Consider the following 21,088-nt stretch of genomic DNA (forward strand, 5'->3'; position numbering starts at 1 on the left):
CGCTCTGTGCCATGATCTAAGGGTACGTCTACACTGAGGGCAGCAAAGTCACCGCCGTCAGATCGACCTATCTGGATTGATTGAGTGGTCTGAAGACCCGCTCAGTCGATACAGAAGTCAACTTTGGTAAACCACCCCCTCGAGTGGCGTAGTGCTGTGTCAGCAGGAACACGGTTCCCGTCAGCGCAGTGCAGTGCAGACACCACGCAGACACTCTGTGTAGCTTGCATAACTCCTGTTGACTGCCGCTGAATCGCCTGGCAAGAGTAGACCAGGGCCAAACCATTGATGAAGAAAGTGAATAGACCTGACCTGGAACCAGTCCCTACAGGACCCCACTCGAGCTGCCCTTCCAAATTGCCTGTGAACCATTGATAACTACTCTGGGAACAGTTTTCCCACGAGTAAGGAACTCACCTAATAGTAGCTCCACCTAGGTTGTATTTCCCTAGTTTGTTTATGAGAAGGTCATGTCACACAATATCAAAAGCCTAACTGAAGTCAAGACGTAACACATCTACCACTTCCCCCCATCCACATCCTTTGTTCCCCCATCAAAGCCAGCTGTCAGGTTGGTTTGACGGGATTTGTTCTTGACCAATCCATGCTGTTACTTATCACCTTATCTCCTAGGTGTTTGCATATGGATTGCTTAATTATTTGCTCCCTTATCTTCCCAGGTACCACAGTTCAGCTGACTCGTCTCTAATTCCCCAGGTTGGCCTTGTTCCCCTTTTCACAGATGGGCACGATATTTGCCCTTTTCCAGTTCTCTGTGCTCTCTCCCATCTTCAAGGACTTCTCAAAGATAAAGCGCTAAAGGCTCAGATATCTCCTCACTCAGCTCCTTCAGGATTCTAGGATGTATTTCATCAGGCCCTGGTGACCTGAAGACATCTAACTTCTCTAGTAATTAATAACTTGTTCTTTCCTTATTTTAGCCTCTGCTCTTACCTCATTTTCACTGGCAATTTGCTACGTTAGACGTCCAATCGCTACTAACCTTTTTGGTGAAAACAGAAACAAAACTCATTTAACGCTTCTGCCATTTCCACATTTTCTGTTACTGTTTCCCCCGCCCTCACTGAGTAATGGGCCTACCCTGTCCTTGGTCTTCATCTTGCTTCCACTATGTTTGCAGGATGTTCTCTTGTTACCCTTCACATCTCTAGCTAGTTGAATCTCGTTTTGTGCCTCAGCCTTTCTGATTCTGTCCCTACACACCTGCGTTGTGTTATTTGTTTATATTCATCCTTCGTGAACGGACTCCTCAGCACTGCACGGGTGGAGGCGTTGCAGATCACAAGTGGGGGAGGGTCACCATGGAGCCAAGCCAGGCAATAGCGGGGGCTGCCGGTCAGGACTGAGATGCTGCAACACGGTGGCCTGGCGCTAGCCAACCCTGCTCGGTACCGAGGTCCTGCTGGGTCGGACCAAGTAATTCCTCAGGGGCAGGAGGCGGCTGCAGTGAAGGGAGAAGCAGGAAGTAGATGAGCTCCCGGAGGGAAGATCCCAATACCAGGTGGTTTGGAAGCCAGAAACATGAAACCGCTGGCGGGGAGGGGCTGCAACAGGTGCCCCAGCAGAGCTGCCTGCAGGCCCGGGGCTGGGCTAGCAGCAGGGGGAGGCAGGGCAGAGGTGAGGTGCCAAGTGCGACGAGGGAAAGGTGGTACCTGGCGTTACGCCTTCGAGGGCGGCTCCCAGCCCCTCCCAGGAAATGGGCACGTCAGCCAACACCCGCGGTGGGGGTACAAGACTGTCGCTCAGCAGATCTCATCAGGGCTTCAGCCCACATCCTATGAGCAGGGAATCTCCCAGCCACACACGGCAGATACCAGCTGCCGGAGCATCACTGGGCCGGGACATCTGCTCACTGCTCTGCGTCTGTGAGGGCAAGGTCTCCACGCCTCCGCACTGACCGAGGGGAGGCCGCGGCTGCCATCGCTGCAGCCCTGGCCTCGCCCGTCGTTTCAGCAGAGCAGAAGGGGTTGGGGGAGGAGCAGGAATCAGGGAGGCAACCGGACCGAGGGCAGATGTGGGGGAGGGAAGGGCGGGGAAAGAGGAAGGAAGAAGAGGAGGCAGAAGGAAGGAGCTGTAGGATGAAGATGGAAGAGGGCGATGGAAGACGTACCAGGAACAAGGTGGAGTCAGCGGCGCCATCCACTCCTGGCCATACAGTCACACCAGTGTGAAAGCCCCTGCCCCAAAACTAAACCTCCCCCCCCCACACACACACACACACACTTATTTCTTCTCTCGCAAGTCCACACTGCTGCACAACAAACCAACAACCCCAACACACCGCCATGCTGCCACACGCTACACAGAGGGGGAGGGCAGCACCCCGACAACACCCTGCCGGCAGCTGGCCCGGCGTGGCATTACCTGGTACCTCCAGGAGAACCAGGACTCGGGGAAGCCGTGGCAGAGGCACACCACCGGGCCACTCCCCATCTCCACAAAGTACAGCTGGACTCCAGGCTAGAAGGAAGCCAGACGAATAGCACAAGTTTATTAGTTACTGCTGAAAACCCAATACCCCCACTCCTCCCCCCGTGTTACACTCAGCAGTTCCATCCCCACACACCCCCTGTGCTGCGCACCAGCCACAGCCCTGGAACTCCGCCCCGCGGCTCATCGGCCTTCCAGAACGTTAGCCCCTGGCTATGAACGCCCCACCTTCCTACAGCCCGGCCTGCTCGGCAGCAAAGACCAGAGCCCATGCTCTCTCCAGTCTTATCTTAAAGGATTTGGCTTCCGCCCTGGCCTTCAGCCTCCCACGGTCAGAAAACACCCCCCAGCATCCAGTCTCGATCTGCTTTGCTTGAATTTCAGCCCCTTGCTGTGAAGTACCATCCACTGATCCTCCTTCCCTTCAGAGACATGGAGAGAGCAGTCACTGGGTACTCACGGCCCTCACACCCCAGAACCGGGACACGTGGCTATCCAGACAGGTGTCCACACACACGGTTAGTCGCAGCCTACCTTGATGGGCACATAGCCACGGGTCACGCTCGCTGGGTCACACGCAGCTGGGCAAATCTCTTCCTGGCTAAGCAGCTGCAGGGTGAATAAAGAAAGTTCTCAGCTCTCCTTGTGGGCCCAGCTCACAACTTTGTCACAGTTTGTTCGCACCAGATTAGAACTTTCTATCGCTCAATCCTCCTCCTAAACCAGACACATTCTTGGGGAAGCTTCCTTCATTCAAAGTGGTCCTGGCTCGGCCGGCCTCTAGCTGTTTGCCCTCACTGTGAAAAGCCCGTAAGATCTGGCAAGACCGGCAGGAGCTGCGGGGGAGAGAACCTGGACTGGTGAAGCAGAGTCCAGGACTGGGTCAGCAGTACTGAGTGCTGCCACAGCTCAGGAAAGAGGAATAGGCCTGGATGCCCCGTACTCATCCAATGCCATTGCTCGGTTACTCAATACAGACCTGGCAGTTCTGCCAGGAGGCAGCTTTCAGACCCAAAACGGTCTTCATCCCTGCTTGGAGAGCACCCCTAGGCTCCAACCAACCACCAGAAGGTTGAGGCTGGAGATACTGGTTTCAGATAATCTCTGATGAAGGTGTAACGAGGCGGTGTCGCCTCCCTCCCAGACTGCCAGGGAGAACCAGACCGGACCAGTGGGGGTGGAGCTAGAGCCTGCCTGTCTACCAACCCGGAAGCGAGGGGGCGGGACAGGAAGTACAAAAGGGAGGCCCAGGAGCTCAGTCTGGAGCCGGCTCCCGGAGGGGAAGGACGTCCCTCCAGGGCTGCCGGCGGCCTGGTACCCAGGTGAGCCGACTGAGACCAGGTACCCAGGGAAGCGGACCAGGGCCGGCGTCCGGGAGCAGGCGAAGGACCAGCGCGAGGCCTGGGGCCCCGCGGTATCCCCGGATCCCCCCAGCCTGTCGGACTAGGGGATTGCGAGGACCTGGAGGAGTTGCCCGATGCGGACGTGGAGGAAGTGGCCCTATGGGGGCCAGACTTGGAGGAGCTGCCCCCCACCAACGGCCCCGAAGAGCTGCCCAACCTGCCACCCCCTGACGAGATCGAGGGGTTCTACAATCTGCCTCTGGGCACCTACCCGACGAGGGTGACTGGACACCAGAACCCCAGGTACCTGAGGGACAGGGGGAAGGAAGTGGCCCAGGGGAGGGGCCACACGGTCTGGGAACTGGGGAGCCGGGCGGCGAGTCAGCATGTTGCAGTTGGGACCCCGCGGCATACCTCTCAGCCACAGCTAGGGACCTGGGCTGGGACGCCGTGGAGTCGGGTGGGCCTGCATCCCCCTTCCCCGACCACACTGGTGACCCGTAGACTATTTTGCTGCCCTGCTGGGACCTTTGAACTGTGTGTTCCCCCCTCCCTCCGGGGAGCTCGACTGCTGCCTCCGCTGGGGGCCTATGAACAGTGTAAATCTCGGGGACTGCTCCCCAGCCCCCGAGCTGGGACTACCCCTGCTGAGGCAGGGTAGAGAGGGGGTGTAGCCTCCCTCTCAGATTGCCTGAGGGGGCCGACCAACCCCTCTACAAAGGGGGATAAAATTAATGCATGGCTTTAAAAGGAAAAAGACATACGCTAAGGGGAAAAAGCGTGGGAAGGAAGATTGCATGCATCTCTGTTGCGCACCCATTGTAGAGCACACCTGCTGGGGTTCCCCAATCCCTGTTATGGGTGGGGAGGGGGAGATTCCTTGGGAACACAGAGATGAAAACAGAGCAGAGCTGGCATGCCGTCAGATGTATGAGCAAGACATAAAACAAGGTTTCCATGCCATTCTAGTACACCAAAGACATTTCCATCTCCATGGCCCTTCCAGCGCTTGGTCTCTTCGGGAGATTATCAATGAGGGCCAAATTAGCACAAACGGTGGTGGAGATTTGCATGAGATGGGCACCTGCCATTTAGGAAACAGAATAAAACACTTCCCAAGGTTGGTTTGTTGTGGTAACTACTACCCAACAGTGGTAACTACCAGCCAAGCCTGGATGGGAACTAGCTACCTACAGGCAAAAAACTTAGTGTGAAACCACCCATCTCTTGAACTCTCCATTTCCTCTCAAGCACACAGGCTGAAGCGAGGCACTCAAGTGTGAAGACACTGGGCATCTGGATCCATATTTAGGCAGGTGGGATGGGCTCTTCCAAAAGCACCTTACTTCTTTAGCCGCACAAGTCCCACAATTGTCAGCAGGGTGCTTCTAAATCACTTGGATGCTGCTGAAAGTCTCACCCTTCCCACCTCATGTCAGGCACCTCCACAGATCTCAGCCACATTAGAAGATTAAAATTATTTTAAATTGTAAACACTAATTATTTGTACTGTTATAGAGTATAGAAACTCTAATTGTGGATCAGCGCCCCTTTGCGCTAGGTGCTGTACGCACACAAACATACAGATGGTAAACTCTCTGGGACAGGGATCAAGTTTAAGACCAGAGACAGGTGTACACAGCAAACAGACAGTGAGAAGGTCAAGGTAACAATGAGACAATACTGGTCAGCCTGGAAAGCAGGGGGTTGCAGATCACACCCACTGCCTGACTTTCTGGGTTTAAAATATTATGCCAGTTTTGATAGTCAATGAATTTACACTGCCAATACTGATTTTTGCATCAGTGTATTAACCACCACCAAACCGTGAACATCTCGCACTGAGCTGTGGTGCTTTTCCTCCATAGATCTCAAAGCACTGTAAGTGTACTTTCAAATAGCTGGAATGGGCCTAAAAATAAAATGGTTGGCAGCATTGTAGCCATGTTGGTTACAGGATGTGAAAGACACGAGGTGGGTGAGGAAATATCTTTAGCAGAGCAGCTTCTGTGGAGGAAGAGAACTTGTTGACTTGGAAGCTTGTCTTTCACCCGCGAAAGTTGGCCCGATAAAATATATTTTAATGAGAAAGCCAAGATGGGTGAGGTAAAGGTCAGAGTCACGGTGCACTTCTGCAGAGCAAAGTCCAGCAACTGCTAACATAGCTTGGTGAACCACAACAGACAACTCTGCCCAGGATGAGACAGGGTAAAAGCTACAAGGGACCGTCTGTAGGGAGATAGGAGAGGAACCACTCAGAACAGAGCCAGCTTCACAAACAGTCATGAGGAACAAGCGCTGGGAGATGGCCAGCACGGCTGTGTGTTAACCTATGAGCAAGGGAAGCCTGGAAAGCTGCATTCAGACTCTGCAAGTGGTAACATGACTTGACTGGGATTAAATAAACCAATATCAGTCAAACAGTGCGAAGGTGAGAAATGCGGAGTAGAATTACCATCAGCAGCATCTTAACCAAACAGAAGCCTTCCCTTAGTACTGAGCCTCAGGGCACCACACGATTAACCACACTCATTAAAGTCTTACTCTGCTTCCTAGCTGAGTTCTTAATCCAGTACAGGGCTTTACCTCCTTATCAGATCCATCTGTGGCACTTTTGAAATGAAGTGTATCTTCTGTTTTGCTACCTTGGCTAAATAATTCCAACAGATCAGAGCAGCAGGATTTATCCTGACAAGATATGATTTGGAGGATGGGGTAGATTGCACCCTCAGCAAGTTTGCAGATGACACTAAGCTGGGGGGAGTGGTAGATACCCTGGAAGGTAGGGATAGGATACAGAAGGACCTAAACAAACTGGAGGATTGAGCCAAAAGAAATCTGATGAGGTTCAACAAGGACAAGTGCAGAGTCCTGCACTTAGGACAGAAGAATCCCATGCACAGCTATAGACTGGGGACCGACGAGCTAGGCAACAGTTCTGCCGAAAGAGACCTGGGGGTAACAGTGGATAAGAAGCTGGATATGAGTCAGCAGTGTGCCCTGGTTGCCAAGAAGGCTAATAGCATATTGGGCTGCATTAGGAGGAACATTGCCAGCAGGTCACGGGAAGTGATTATTCCACTCTATTTGGCATTGGTGAGGCTGCATTTAGAGTATTGTGTCCAGTTTTGGGCCCCCCACTACAAAAAGGATGTGGACAAGTTGGAGAGAGTCCAGCGGAGGGCAACAAAAATGATGAGGCGGCTGGAGCACAAGACGTATGAGGAGAAGCTGAGGGAACTGGGCTTGTTTAGTCCGCAGAAGAGAAGAATGAGGGGGGATTTGATAGCAGCCTTTAACTACCTGGAAGGGGGTTCCAGAGAAGATGGGGCTAGGCTGTTCTCAGTGGTGGCAGATGACAGAACAAGGAGCAACGGTCTCAAGTTGCAGGGCGGGAGTTCTAGGTTGGACATTAGGAAAAGGTTTTTCACTAGGAGGGTGGTGAAGCACTGGAATGGGTTACCTAGGGAGCTGGGGGAATCTCCATCTTTAGAGGTTTTTAAGCTGAGGCTTGACAAAGCCCTGGTTGGGATGATATAGCTGAGGTTAGTCCTGCTTTGAGCAGGGGTTGGACTAGATACCTCCTGAGGTCCCTTCCAACTCTAATATTCTATGATTCTAAGAGCCAGACTCCTTTCTTCCCAGTGTATTACACTCCCCAGGGTGCTTTGGAACTGAACAACTTTCTACTCTTGCTCACTCAGCTGTCAGTCCAGAGTAACTCCATCACTGGAACCCAAATTACTCTGGATTGATAGGGGTGTAACTGACAGCACAATCTGGCCCTCTGTCTTCAACAGAGATGGGCAAAATTAGGGCATTTTTAGTTTTGGGCAGCCTCATCTTATCAGGGTTTTGCTTTGCAAAGCCAGGAGAGATCTGGACCCGGGCTGCATTTTACCTGAACTCTTAAAGGACAAGCACATTAAATTTTATCCCAAAAATGCAATTTGAGAGGGATTTTGAGCCAGCTAAAAAACAGGCCTCGGAATAAAATTACATGTATAGCATCACTCGGAAAAATGCTGTGGAGTGGAGGGTAAAGAGAGCCTCTCTACGTAAACTTCTCTCTGCAGGCAAGGCCAGATCAGAAGTCCCTATCTACCATAGATTAGGATATTTCTGCAGCACCCATCTTTGTGGTATCTAAACATGGGTCTATACTGGGACCAGCACTGTTCAACACATGCATAAATGATCTGAAAAAGGGGTAAACAGTGAGGTGGCAAAATCTGCAGATGATACAGAACTACTCAAAATAGTTAAATCCAAAGCAGGCTACGAAGAGTTAAAGGGATCTCCCAAAACTGGAGGACTGGGCAATAAAATAGCAGATGAAATTCAATGTTGATATATGCAAAGTAACGCACATTGGAGAATTTAATCCCAACTATCCATATAAAATGATGGGATCTAAACTGGGTGTTACCACTCAAGGAAGATCTTGGCTATTTGTGGATCAGTCTCTGAAACCTCCACTCAATGTACAGCGGCAGTCAAAAAAGCTAACAGAACGTTGGACTCATTAGTAAAGGGACAGATAGACAGAAAATATTGTATTGCCTCTTGATAAATCCCTGGTACACCCACATTTTGAACACTGCATGCAGATCTGATTGTCCCATCCCAAAAAGATATACAGGAATTGGAAATGGTACAGAAAGGGGCAACAAAAATGATTAGGGATATGGAAAAGCTTCTGTATGAGAAGAGATTAGTAAGACTTGGACTTTTCAGCTTGGAAAAGATACAACTAAGGGGGATATGGTAGAGGTCTATAAAATCATGTCTGGTGTGGAGAAAAATAAATAAGGAAGTGTTATTTACTCCTTCACATAACATAAAAACCAGTGGTCATTAAATGTAATTAATAGGCAGTAGGTTTAAAACAAAAAATGGAGGTATTTCTTCACACACTGCACAGTCAACCTGTGGAACTCCTTGCCAGAGGATGTTGTGAAGACCAAGACTATAACAGGGTTTAAAAAAACTAGGTAAGTTCATGGAAGACAGGTCCACCGATAATTACTAGCCAGGATAGGCAGGGATTGCTGTTTGCCAGAGCCTGGGAATGGCCAACGGGATGGATCACTGGATGATTACCTGTTCTGTTCATTCCCTCTGAAGCACCTGGCATTGGCCACTGTTGGAAGAAACAGGATACTGGGCTAGACGGACCATTGGTCGGACCCAGCATGGCCATTCTTATGCTCTCATTGAACTATGTATTCTGTCTAGAGGGGGAGCAGACGGTAAAGGCACAGATTCACAAGGCATTTAGCCACTAAATACCTGAACTCCACTCAGGTCCTGCAGTTCCTTCAGGGCAGTATCCGTGTCCTGGACAAGGATGGTGGCTATTCCCATTTCCCGGGCAGGCTTTAAGTTAGCTCCAACGTCATCCAGAAAAATAACCTGGATTCAGGAGAAAGTCAGAGCCTGGGTTAGTCAAGGGAGAGGAGAGATTTGGGGAGAACGGGGGAGGGGGATATTGCTGGGATTCCCCAGTGACTTTGGCCAAGAGATTTCAGGTCAGTATCTAGTGATTTTGGACGCTCAACTTGAGAAGCCTGGTTCACAGCGGACAGGGGTGCTCAGCACTTCTTGAAACTCAGGCACCCCCCCCAAAAAAAAAAAATCACTGGCAGCTCTTGGCGATCTTTGCCATTCTCCCACAGCTAGAAGTAAATTGTGACTGCACCTCCTGCGGTTTTGCCTTCAGCAGGCCCAGCGCATGCTCGTAAATTCGAGGGTCCGGCTTCTTCAGACCAATGCGGCAAGACTCGACCACCAGATCAAAATGCCTCCTCAGCAGTGTGAGCACGAGAGCCGTGATGTGCCGCTCAGGTCCATCATCTATCCAGTTATTTGTAAGGACAGCCGTCTTGAACCCTGTAACAGGACAGACGACTCAATGGACCGAGGGCTAGACAGCCTGGGAACGGTTAAGGAGAATTCTTCTCTTTCCACCACCCAGCTGTCTAGCAGTGATTACACATCTATACCTCCACTTCAGGAACTCAAGGAGCTTTACAAAGGGCCCAACCTGGCCAGGCTCTACTCATGCAAGTTTTCTTTACTCCTGCCTCCTGTCAGGCAGAAGTCAGCAGGACCGCTCAAGTGAGAACTCCCTGTTGAGCAAGGGGTGCACAGTCAAGATCTTTTAACCGCTTCAGACTGGAAGGGACCTCCCGGGCCACCCAGTCATGGAATCCTCTTCATCAGTTTACCAAGCTCCATCTTAAAGCCAGTTCGGTTGTTAGATTAAGAGCACACAGCTTCTGTTAGACAACAGTTCGGGACAGGAAGTGAAGACGAATCCCCCGTCCCATAGAAAGGGTTGGTGGCATTTAGGCTGGCAGAATGGAATCTGGCCATCAGTGGAGGTTGCTGATTCTGGCCCTGGGCTGGAGGAAATTGGCAGGACTTCGTTTTGGGAGACTGAACCATCCCACATTGTCATTCTCTAAGGCAGCCACGTCTCTTTAGAAGGCAATGGCTCAGTCGCTCAGGGCTCGGTAGCCTATTCCCAATTGGGTTTTTTTTATTCCCAGTAAATCCAGCTGTTCCTAGTATTAATGCAAACCAGGTCTGATCCAAAGCCAACTTAAGTCAGTGCGACTCCTTCCCCTGAAGTCAATAGGCTTTGGGTCAGGCTCCTAGTAAATACAATTCCCTCTCCTCAGCAGTTCTCTTAGTTTAACGCCCTCCACGAGGGCACCACGTTAAGGAGGTTGCTGGGCTGTTTAGCTAATAATCGTGGTTGGCTTGGTGACTGCATGCCTCATTTATTCGGTATTAAGGTGCAGAGAGATCTGTAATTAGTCAAGAGCAGGTAAGTCAATATCAGGGAACACGGACGATAAAGATCACCATTGACGCTCTAAGCCCCACAACTTCCTTGGTCAGAGGATCTGGAACGGTTTACTGATGAGTGACGGCTGCCGAGTGCTGGCAGAGACCAGCAGCAACCAGCGTTTCGGGAAGGGTGCGCCTTGGGGTTGAACGATGCATGACTGAACATGGTCAGAAACTCATCAAGCACGGATAGCCATGTATAGGGCACAGAGCTCAGAGAGATTCCCTGGGAAGGCATGGCAACCCAAGTCAGACCAGACGAACACAGAGCAGACACAGGATATCAGTTCCGGGGACGCAGGGCGTAGCGTTACTAGTGAGGAGAAAAAGAGGCCCCAACTGCTGGAAGCAGTGACTTCTCAGGAAGGCTGTGGAGGAGAACCACCTGTGTGATGGCAGAGGAGGGAAGCAAGAGCATTATAAGCAGGATGGGCAGCATGGCAGAAAGCCCATGAAGGAAACGGAAGCAGTCAGTGAGGGCAGTGGGAAGAGAACAAAGAACAGGATGGGGCACGGGGCGAGAAATGAGAGCAGAGGCCCAGATGGGAACTATATTGGTAAGACCATTTTCATAGACTCCTAGAAGATGCAGGTTGGAAGGGACCTCAGGAGATATCTAGTCCCACCCCCTGCTCACAGCAGGACCAACCCCAACTAAACGATCCCAGCCAGGGTTTTGTGAAGCCGGGTCTTAAAAAACAACCACCACCTCCCTAGGTAACCCATTCCAGTGCTTCACCGCCCTCCTAGGGAAAACGTTTTCCTTCATATCCAACCTAGACCTCCCCCACTGCAACTTGAGACCGTTGCTCCTTGTTCTGTCATCTGCCACCACTGAGAACAGCCTAGCTCCATCCTCACTGGATTTACTTTCAGATAGTTAAAGGCTGCTATCAAATCCCCCCTCATTCTTCTCTTCTGCAGACTAAACAAGCCTAGTTCCCTCAGCCTCTCCTCGTAAGTCTTGTGCTCCAGCCCCCTCATCATTTTTGTTGCCCTCCGCTGGACTCTCTCTAACTCCTCCACATCCTTCCTGTAGTAGGGGGCCCAAAACGGGACACAATACTCCAAATGCGGCCTCACCAATGCCAAATAGAGGGGAATAATCACTTCCCATGATCTGCTGGCGATGCTCCTACTAATGCAGCCCAATATGCTATTAGCCTTCTTGGCAACCAGGGCACACTGCTGACTCATATCCAGCTTCTTATCCACTGTAACCCCCAGGTCCTTTTCTGCAGAACTGCTGCCTAGCCCATCAGTTCCCAGTCTGTAGCTGTGCACGGGATTTTTCCATCCTAAATGTAGGACTCTGCACTTGTCATTGTTGAACCTCAGATTTTTTTTTTTGGCCCAATCCTCCAATTTGTCTAGGTCACTTTCCACCAGGATTATTCTCTATTCTAGGTAGGTGACACACAAGACAAGGGAGGACTGTGCTGATCCGGATGACCAGCTGTTGGCCTGCAGCATGGTTTCTGTACCTGGCTGTACCACCAGACAGGACAAACATTAAGGCGGAGAACAATGCCACAGGACAGCCCAAACTCCAGCACAGACAAGCCCGAGATTCTGCCTGCACTGCCTTCAAGCTGCAAGTCCAGGACTACATTAAGTCCTTGGATCAATATTGGCAGTCAAATACAGAACAGTGGGTCCATGGAAGGAAGACGACCAGGTGTGGTCTTCACTGCAAAAATTAGCCATGTTTAAACATGGTTTTAGTCCAAGCAATTTCTTCTGTCCACACTGGTAAGTAAGCCCATTTCGTAACCATGTTCTAACCTAGGAACATATCAGGGCTGAGACATGGCCCTTCAGTGAACATATTTTTTCTGTCCACCTAGGACAAGAGAAAGCCCATGGCAATAAAAATGGGTCAGGATCACATCTGAACGTGGTCACTTGTGTAGCATAGCTGGGAGTGAAGGAATGCTAACAGAAAGCAGACCACACTTACCATTGTTCCGGAGAGTGTCGGCAGCTTGCAGAACAGCAGTATTCAACTTTCCTCCTGTCATAATGTCCTTAAAGGCCTGTGTTACGGAGAACTTCTCTGGCAGAGAAACCCCAGAAGCGGCAGCAAACTTCTTGCAATCCTCTTCCAGCTCGGAAACCAGCTTGAAAACACAAGGTTCTCCGTCATCCAAAAGAGATCAAGTTACAGAGTAACACAAAAGGAAGAAAAGTGACTCCAAACTCTGCATCCCATCGATACACAGGCTCGGCGTGACGTTCAAGATTTACCAGCACTAGTTTATTCAAGTATTACAACGATTCAGTTTATACAAGCGTTCAACCACAACTTTGGGTTATTCAACAACAATTTTAAACTAGTGTTTAGACCCCACCCCTCCCACCCCCCGGCGCAAGAAAAGTAGGAATGAAAGCATTCTGACAGAAGGAATAAAGAACCAAGTACCGGGTATTTGAGCTAACCAAGGAGTGTTGGACAGAAGCCAACTAATTAATTTCGCTAGCACTGGCAGAGGCTATTTCTCAAGTTGAAATTGCCAAATTGTAGCAGACTGAAGCCCATCCTGAAGCCAGACTACCTAAGTTTGAATCTACAAAGTCACCGTCGTCAAGATTCAAACTTGCCCCTTCACGGTCCAAAGGCAGTAGCATCACACGGTGAGCCAACAAGAAACTTTCTCCGAGCCAGCTCAACAAGGCATCTGCACAGCTTGTGCCCAGCACAAGTCACACCCTGCCCCATCTACTCAATTCCCACCCGTGCAGGGCTCATTGAGATGATCTTACCTGAGACAAGGCAATCTCTCCTCTCAGTGCTCTAGCGTAGGGACCCTTGGGGCCTGCTCCAAGGACGACATCTTTCAAGAAGTTCCTAGAAATTAACGTACACATTACAGCAAGAAACAAACAAGCAGCACCTGGCTGTAGGATGCAGCTGTCCAGTTACAGCTCCTGAAATACAAGGGGCATGGGAGAGAAAGTCACTGACGGAAAAGAAGTCATCTTACTTGAGGCCTCCAACTCATACAAATTAGAGACAAAAATGACCTGATAAGCTACTGGGCCAGATTAATCGCTGGTGCAACTCCCGTCACAGAATAAGCTCAATCCATCCCCAGGCCACTGCAGTATTGCTCACGATACTCCTGGATGTTTTGTACACTCCAGAAGTACAGTTCAAGTGCTGAAGCTTCTACCCCTTCTAAGATAGTATTGTTTGTCTAGTAGATTTCATGTCAGAGAAGATTGCCATGTTCATCTCATACATTCCCTTTGCTTTGTTCCAGCCCATCACTGATTTGTATTGGAGGCAGCGTGTGGCCTAGCGGACAGAGCACTGGACTGGGACCGCTGGGCGACCTTGGGAAATTCACTTCACCTCCCTGGACCTCAGATTCCCCCATCTGCTGAATGGGGGTGATAGTGGCCTCCTTCGTAGAATGCTTGAGATCCATTATTAATTGTAGCTGTTTCAGGATTGGGGCCTCATTGCTAGAGCCCTGCGTGGATACAAAATTTGTATCTGCAGCTTGTTAGAGGCCCAGTACAATTTGAGTTGTTCGACCTGTTCTGGGGTCTGGCATAGCTTAAAGTTGCTTGCTTGATTATTCTGGCCTCAGCAGCTTGACATCTTCCGGTTGACGGAGACAGACAGGAATACTGAGTAACCTGGCAGAAATCTCAGTTTCTGCATGCCACAGCACAGAACAAAACAAAATACAGAACATGTGCTTGCAGCTGCACATGGATAATGGTGAGGGGAACAGGTTCTCCTTGAACGGCTGGCGGTACACTGTTTTATTGTGAAGGGGCAGACTTTTACTCCGCCCTTCCTTTCACCAGATGTTCTGACAACCCCAGTTCCCACGGTGAGAGTGAAATGTAGTCAAGGGTAAAAATCAAATGTAGGTCATAGACTATGTCATAATTCATAGCTAGGTAACGAGTGAAAGTTGTGCATAGAAAGGTATAAAAGGTCACCACTCGGTCAAAAGGGACATGCTCCATCAACGCTTGATTCCATGGGAGGTGCTGTCGATGGGACCAGAGGATCCACCGAGTCCCTGGCAGGGCCTCTGAAGAAAGCCGTTCTTGTATACAGCCTTTTGAGTGACTGCTCAGCTCTCCAGGTTTAGTGAGCATGAAATGCTGTGGGTAATTTTAGGCTTTGTATTTAACTAGTATTTCTATAGAAAACCTTGCACATTAGACCTTCCGGATCTGTGACTGGGGCGTACCGTGTCTCACTGGCATCCACACAGATCACGAAGCGTCCAGTGTCAACACATCTGATCCGTGACCCGCAAACCTGGTCCGTGGCTATAAAGGGGAGAGGTGCAGATTTGCAGGGCTCTGCTCATTGTGACTATCTCAGGCATGTTTATGGCCCTGTTACCATAGCGTCTGAGTCCCTCACCGAGTGCTACTGTCCCCATTGTAGAGATGGGGAACTGAGGGAGGCTAAGGGATGGGCCAAGGTCCCATGGCGTTTGTGGCAGAGCAGGAATTGATTGACTGCCACCAGCATCAACACCTTGCCAATCAGGCTACTGTGCATACAGTAGAGCCAGAGAGCTATACTGCCCCACCTCAATATTTTTGAGCGCTTCCTCTGCTTCGTGCCACCCCAGCTAATCCCTTTCCCTCCCAGGTGATTACACCCAGAAAACCCCTCGAGGAAGTACCACCGTCCCATCCGCTTTAGCAACTGCTAAATGTACAGCTTAACTCTATTAGTTCTTTTAATCCGCTCTCATTAACTTAATCCCGCTGGCCCCTCCAGCCATTTAGGAGGCCTTTGTTCTATCAAAGGCTTGGGCAGCAATTCCCCAGATACCTGGCTCCATTCTCGCCACACCCAGCACGTAGCAGAAAGTCTGACACTCACGTCAACAGAAAAATCAGAAGCTACAGGAGGAACTGAAAGGACAAAGGCCTTTGAGTGACAAATCACATCACTAATCAAGCGGGGCTATTCCAGTTAATTGCTGACATTAAGACCATTTAAAAAAAATCCGATCAGCTAGTCCATCTCCCCACCAACGGAGGATAAATCCAGCCAGCACATTTTCTAGTGTATTGCCCATGTGACAAAGTGGGAATATGTCAGTGTTTTGTAGGAATACAGTGGGCCTCAGTTTCCCCCGTGTGCTGCAGGGTTAACTAGGTGGAGGGGGAAGGTTGTATACTCTTTGCAGATATCCAGGTATGACTGCGTCTGGGGCCTGGCCCAATGCCAGGAAGAGTCCCAGAAGACAATTGCCTGGACTTTCTAAGGCAATGCTGTTTTCCACTTTAGTCATACCTGTAAGAAACAGTGACCAAACCAAAGAAGATCTAGCTTTGAATGTAGAAAGTTGAGTTAAGATCATTATCTTGTCCTTCCGACAGATAATTTTACAGCAAAAGAGTTTGGTTACCAGAAACCAGATAATTACAGACAGCATAAGTGCCACTGCAGTTTCAGCTGGATCCAGTAGTTCTCCTTCGGTTCAGATTGTTTGTGCACCATTTGACAGCTGTCAAACTCATCCCAAGAGCTGGCTACCTTTTAGCAGTGAGTGAAGTGTTCACTTGTGCACAAACACACACAGCTGGGAGCTTTGGGATGAAAGGTGTAGGAAAGAGACAGACCCTGGACCACTAGGCCGTGTGTAAGTCCTGAGGCCTGAACTTTAGTCAGCAAAGTCAGGCCATACCCTGAACCAAACTCAGGCCAGGTATGAAAGCAGATGCTCACGAGTTTGCTGTCTGACACATGGCCTTGGCAAAGGTATTGCTAGCGTTGCTAAAACACAGGCACTCCTAAGAAGCCAGAGACACTGGGGATGTGTGCGAACACACTCCAAAAGATTAGCCCAGATACATCCTGACCTCACCCAAGAAAAGAGGGTTTGACAGAAGCGATGAATAGGGTAGGTTTTGCCCAAGCCACCTGGAGCAAGATACTAGGGGAGGTAACAAACGGCTGGCATGAAACACGTTGGGTGGTAGGCAAATTGTTTGTTGGAGAAGCTAGCCGTTTGCTTTCTCCTACCCAGCAAAGCTCAACAGATGGTGAGAACCAGCAGTAAGGGTAACCTATGACATGGATGGACAGTACTGTGTTGTAACTAATTACAAGACAGTTATATATGAAGGCCTTGTTTGTGATGTCACTATTCCCCGTTTCTGTTTTACTCCACAGACACACAGCGCTGTGGGACCCTGTAATAAGGCCCATCCCAGTATTTCAGAACACTGGACCTAACCCGACCTGGGCGATGCTGTTTGTGTTAGCAAATGAAAACAGCAAAATTACAGCAGTGGATTGGAAAAGGCTTGGCTTTGACAATTAACAAACCCGTGATAATGGACAAGATTTAGCTATTTGTATTTACACAATTACTGATGTTTATTAGGTATTTTTACCTTATTTAATGCGCTTTTATATTTTATGCTTGGGTATCTGGCATCACTTAGATCACACACGTAAAATCTATACTACACATATATTACTGGTATAATGATCAGTATTTTAGTTATAGGAGAGCATCGCCCAGGCTCAAGCATAAAACTACACCCCTTAATCAAAGTGCTGGACTTTGCCAAGGTCACGTATGGAACAGCAGACTTGTAAGTATCTGTTTGAATCTCTGGCCTGACTTTGCTCCATGGCATGGCCTGCCTTTGCTAACTATGGTTCAGGGTTCAGGACTTGCAGCAGGACTAGTGCTCCAGGCTCTCTCTCCTATAGAGCCAGTCATGGGTCAGTACAGGTAGGCCCTATTTTTAGCTACCCCAAACAAGCCAACATTAGCTTCAGACACCAGAAGAGACACTGGATGATCAGAGATTTTATAGGGTTTGCTGAGATCATCCTTACCTGACTGGAACAAGAAGGCTGGGGTGTGGGGTACAGCAGATTAATTTTGGGGAGGATGCTGTGAGCAAATGCCAGTCAACAGAAAGACCGTCAGAGAACATTTGCAGGTCACCGACGGGGCAGAGGGATGCAGAAATCACCCAGGTTTTCACCTACGGGGCTCCTGTATGGTCATGGAGCAATAGAGAAACCCAGCTCTGCTACAGAACCAGGAGACGTTTACCACCTGGCCAGATGGGGCTGTCAGCTAGTGTAAACAACTCCTGGACTAGGGTTGAGGGACAAGTGAACGGAGTTACACCAAGCCCTAAGGGCTCATGGGACTGGCTCAGAATCTCCACCAGGGAGAACAGAAACAAAGGAGCGGGTGCAACCAGGCGGCCAGTGCCCAGCAGTAAGACTCCTAAGGGAGCTCAGCCCAGTGCAACGAACTGTGGTGCAGGCAGCAGGGTAAGACCAGTTAGAGTGGGAAGGCAGGTGGAATGAAAGCAGCCAAGGTGTTTCCAGGGCTGGGAAAATAAAGCACTTTTAGGGCAGATGCAATGGACGAAAAGCAACTAAAGCGACAGTACCTGAGTGGAGCAAGGAAGATTTAAATATCTGAACAGCAAAATATCTCCCTTTCCCCAGGAACAACGCAAATGGTCCCTAGGACAACTGCTGGAAGACAGTTTCCTATGGCAGCACTAGATCAGCTCTCCATTAAAATCATCACCAAGCTTCACTCGTCGGAACAGGCCATTTATTGTTTCTCTAAAACCCTGCAAGACACTTCCTAATACACGGCTCAGCCCTCGCCTCTGTACCGGGACGAGACTGAATGCACATACAGCTTCATGGCAGGCAGGCTTTTACCCAGGAGAGCAACAGGTCTTTTCTTGGTGGGACGAGTCAATTTAAAACCCCTGGGACAATTCTTAGCACTGCACCAGTGATCAAGAGAGGCACTGAGGTCGTTTGCCTTGTGATGACCTGAGTCGGAAGGATGTTCAGTTGTTGCTCATTCAGTGGAGATCTGTATTTGCACCCAGACCCGCCCCTTGAATCAGATTATGTAACTAGTCAATTTCAGTGAGGAGCTTATCATCAACTGCTAAAGGGAGCACAGGCACCTTGGCTTGGGGTGGCCTCTTCCACGGGCTCCCTTTGCTAGGCCATAATAAAAGGGGAAGGGGGTGAATCAGTCAGTTCAAACCGTATGTTCTTTTTCCGCACTAGCACTTTTCTCAATCACTGGGAATTAACTTGGCTTTTTTAAAAGCCTAAGGCACATATACATCAAACCTCTAACTGCAGAACTGAACTGCCTTACTCTGCAGCACAGACGTTCACAGACACGTTAGAGATACAGATCATGGAGATGGATCTAAATTGCCAAACCTGAATGTGGAATGAAGTCTTGGAAACCAGGATCCCACATTGGCCACACCCAGAAACCATGACCCCCACCTAGGAAGTGACCCACTATATCATCATACGGCCCCTAACATACAACAGGTACCACTGCCTGCCCATCTCCCGCAAGAGCCCTGCACTCCTCCCTCCAGACCATATAAGCACCCTGATTCCCTAACAAAACCCTTTGTGTCGGGATATATGGAAATCCTGAGCCACCCACCCATCCAAGCACCTTGCACTCCTCTATCCAGGACACAGCAGTGCAGGGCTCGAAGTAACAGACCTCAAGAGGTCATCAAGTCCAGCCCCCTGTGCTGAGGCAGGACCAAGTAAACCTAGGCCATCCCTGGCAGGTGTTTGTCCATCTTCTTTTTAAAGAATTCCAATAATGCAGATTCTACAGCCTCTCCTGGAAGCCTGTTCCAGAGCTCAGCTCCCCGGAGCGTTAGAAAGCTGTTCCTAATACCTAACTTCACTCTCCCTCGCTGCAGATTAAGCCCGTTACGTCTTTTCCGGCCTTCAGTGGACATGGAGAAAACCTGACCCCCGGCCTCTTCATAACAGCCCTTAACATAGCTGAAGGCTTCTCAGGCCCCCTCTCAGTTTTCTTCTCTCCAGACTAAGCATGCCCAGTTTCGTTGATGTTTCCTCATCGGGCAGGTTTGCATTTTCGTTGCTGTCCCCTGGACTCGCTCCCATTTGTCCACTTATTTCCTGAAGGGTGGCGCCCAGAACGGTACACAGCAGAACTGGCACCACCAGTGTCTGACCTAAGGCGCTCCTGTTAATATACCCCCCCCCCCCCCCCACACACACACACACACACACATCACAGCCTTTCACAACTGCATCACGTTACTGATCCCTGTTCAGCTTGTGACCCACGCTAACCCCGGCTGGTTCCAGCCGTGCGAGCGCCTTGCCGGGTGCCCCCGTGGTGCAGCGCTGCGTGTGATTTGTCCCTTCCCAGGCGCAGTTCTCGTCTTTGCTGGATTTCATCTCGCTGACGTCAGACCAACTCTCCCATTCGTCACAGTTGCTGCGACCCCCCCCCCCCCCCTTCACATCCCCACATCCCAGGTACACGGGCACCTGAACCTCCCACAAACGCATGCAGCCCCCACCTGCAGGTACAAGGCTGCCCTGGACCCTGCCCAAACGCCCTACAGCACCCCCCCACCACCACCACCACCCACCCACCCCACAGTGCCCACAACACTCTACACCCTCCACCTGGGTACCAGGGTCCTGAACCCCCACGTGCCCCACACTCACCCCTGGACACCCCCTAGACCCCCACATGCCCTGCACCCACCCCCCAACCCTGGGGGTACCAGGGGTCCTAGACCCCCCCCCCACACACGTGCCCTGCCCCCAGCCTGGGGCACCAGGGGCCCGGCTCCCCCCACACGCACACCCTGCGCTCCTGACTGAGCCGTGCACGTGGATCTGGGGGGGAGGCAGACCCCGCCCGGGGGGCGCTGAGCACGCAGTGCGGGCGGGTCCCGAGACACACACAATTGCCCCTTCATTTCTACAGTCCTCACGCCCCACCAACCGCAGATCAGGCTCGGGCGGGCGGGCGCCTACCTGGGCAGGGCCAGCGACGCCTCGTAGCGGGCGAAGCAGCCCTGCGGGCTGGGGGTGAAGAGCACCCCGCCCGCGTCGAACAGCACCAGCCGCCGCGCCATGGCCGCCCGGCAGGCTCGGAAAAGCGGAGCCACCTGATGAGCGCAGGACCGCTCAGCCCCTCCCTTTATAGAGCGCCGCCGCGGGCCACGCCCAGCGACCACGCCCGGCCCCGCCCCTCTTGGCCCCGCCCCTGAGAATCGGGCTCCTCTGGGTCCTAGAGCCGGTCTCGCCCTTGTTGCTCTCAGGAGCCGCGGTCCGGCCAGGTGCGGGGCTGGGCGCAGTGGCAGGAGGCAGTATAAGGACCGGCCTGGCGGGGGGCGGGGCCCGTTAGCGGGGGAGGAGTTAGTGGCGGAGGGAGGGGAATTTGGGGGGGAGCCTGCTGCTGCTGCTGCTGCTGCATGGAGAGGCTGGGAAGGGCCAGGCCAGCCCGGAGGAGGATTGTAGGGACCGGTCCGTACGGGGCGAGCCCCACGGTCTGGCTCATCCCAGCGCCCTCTCTGCCGACAGTGGCCATGGCCAACAGGTGCTTCAGGGGGAAGAGCAGAACCGGGCTATTTTCCCGAGT

General features: G+C 51.1%; 1 protein-coding gene across 3 annotated transcripts; it reads right to left on the bottom strand.

Annotated features, from left to right (window-relative positions):
- Positions 1 to 1,291: 1,291 nt before the first annotated feature.
- On the bottom strand, positions 1,292 to 20,603 carry EPHX2 (epoxide hydrolase 2). Of its 3 annotated transcripts, XM_067531294.1 has the most exons (8): positions 20,482 to 20,603; positions 13,416 to 13,500; positions 12,613 to 12,772; positions 9,496 to 9,686; positions 9,087 to 9,209; positions 2,986 to 3,060; positions 2,386 to 2,481; positions 1,292 to 1,462 (listed from the first exon to the last, which is right to left on the bottom strand). In XM_067531294.1, exons 1-8 carry the CDS (start codon positions 20,580 to 20,582, stop codon positions 1,358 to 1,360), a joined length of 936 nt encoding a protein of 311 aa, XP_067387395.1. In that variant the 5' UTR covers positions 20,583 to 20,603; the 3' UTR covers positions 1,292 to 1,357. The 3 variants fall into 3 exon arrangements, with proteins under 3 accessions (XP_067387395.1, XP_067387397.1, XP_067387396.1); XM_067531296.1 differs by lacking the exons at positions 1,292 to 1,462; positions 2,386 to 2,481; positions 2,986 to 3,060 and adding an exon at positions 4,699 to 4,878; XM_067531295.1 differs by lacking the exons at positions 1,292 to 1,462; positions 2,386 to 2,481; positions 2,986 to 3,060 and adding an exon at positions 5,663 to 6,023.
- Between the last annotated feature and the right edge of the window lie 485 nt (positions 20,604 to 21,088).

Source organism: Emydura macquarii, unplaced genomic scaffold (genome assembly GCF_026122565.2).
Source record: "Emydura macquarii macquarii isolate MOO-44397 ecotype Brisbane River unplaced genomic scaffold, CSIRO-AGI_Emac_v2 contig_3134, whole genome shotgun sequence".
Lineage (NCBI taxonomy): Eukaryota > Metazoa > Chordata > Testudines > Chelidae > Emydura > Emydura macquarii.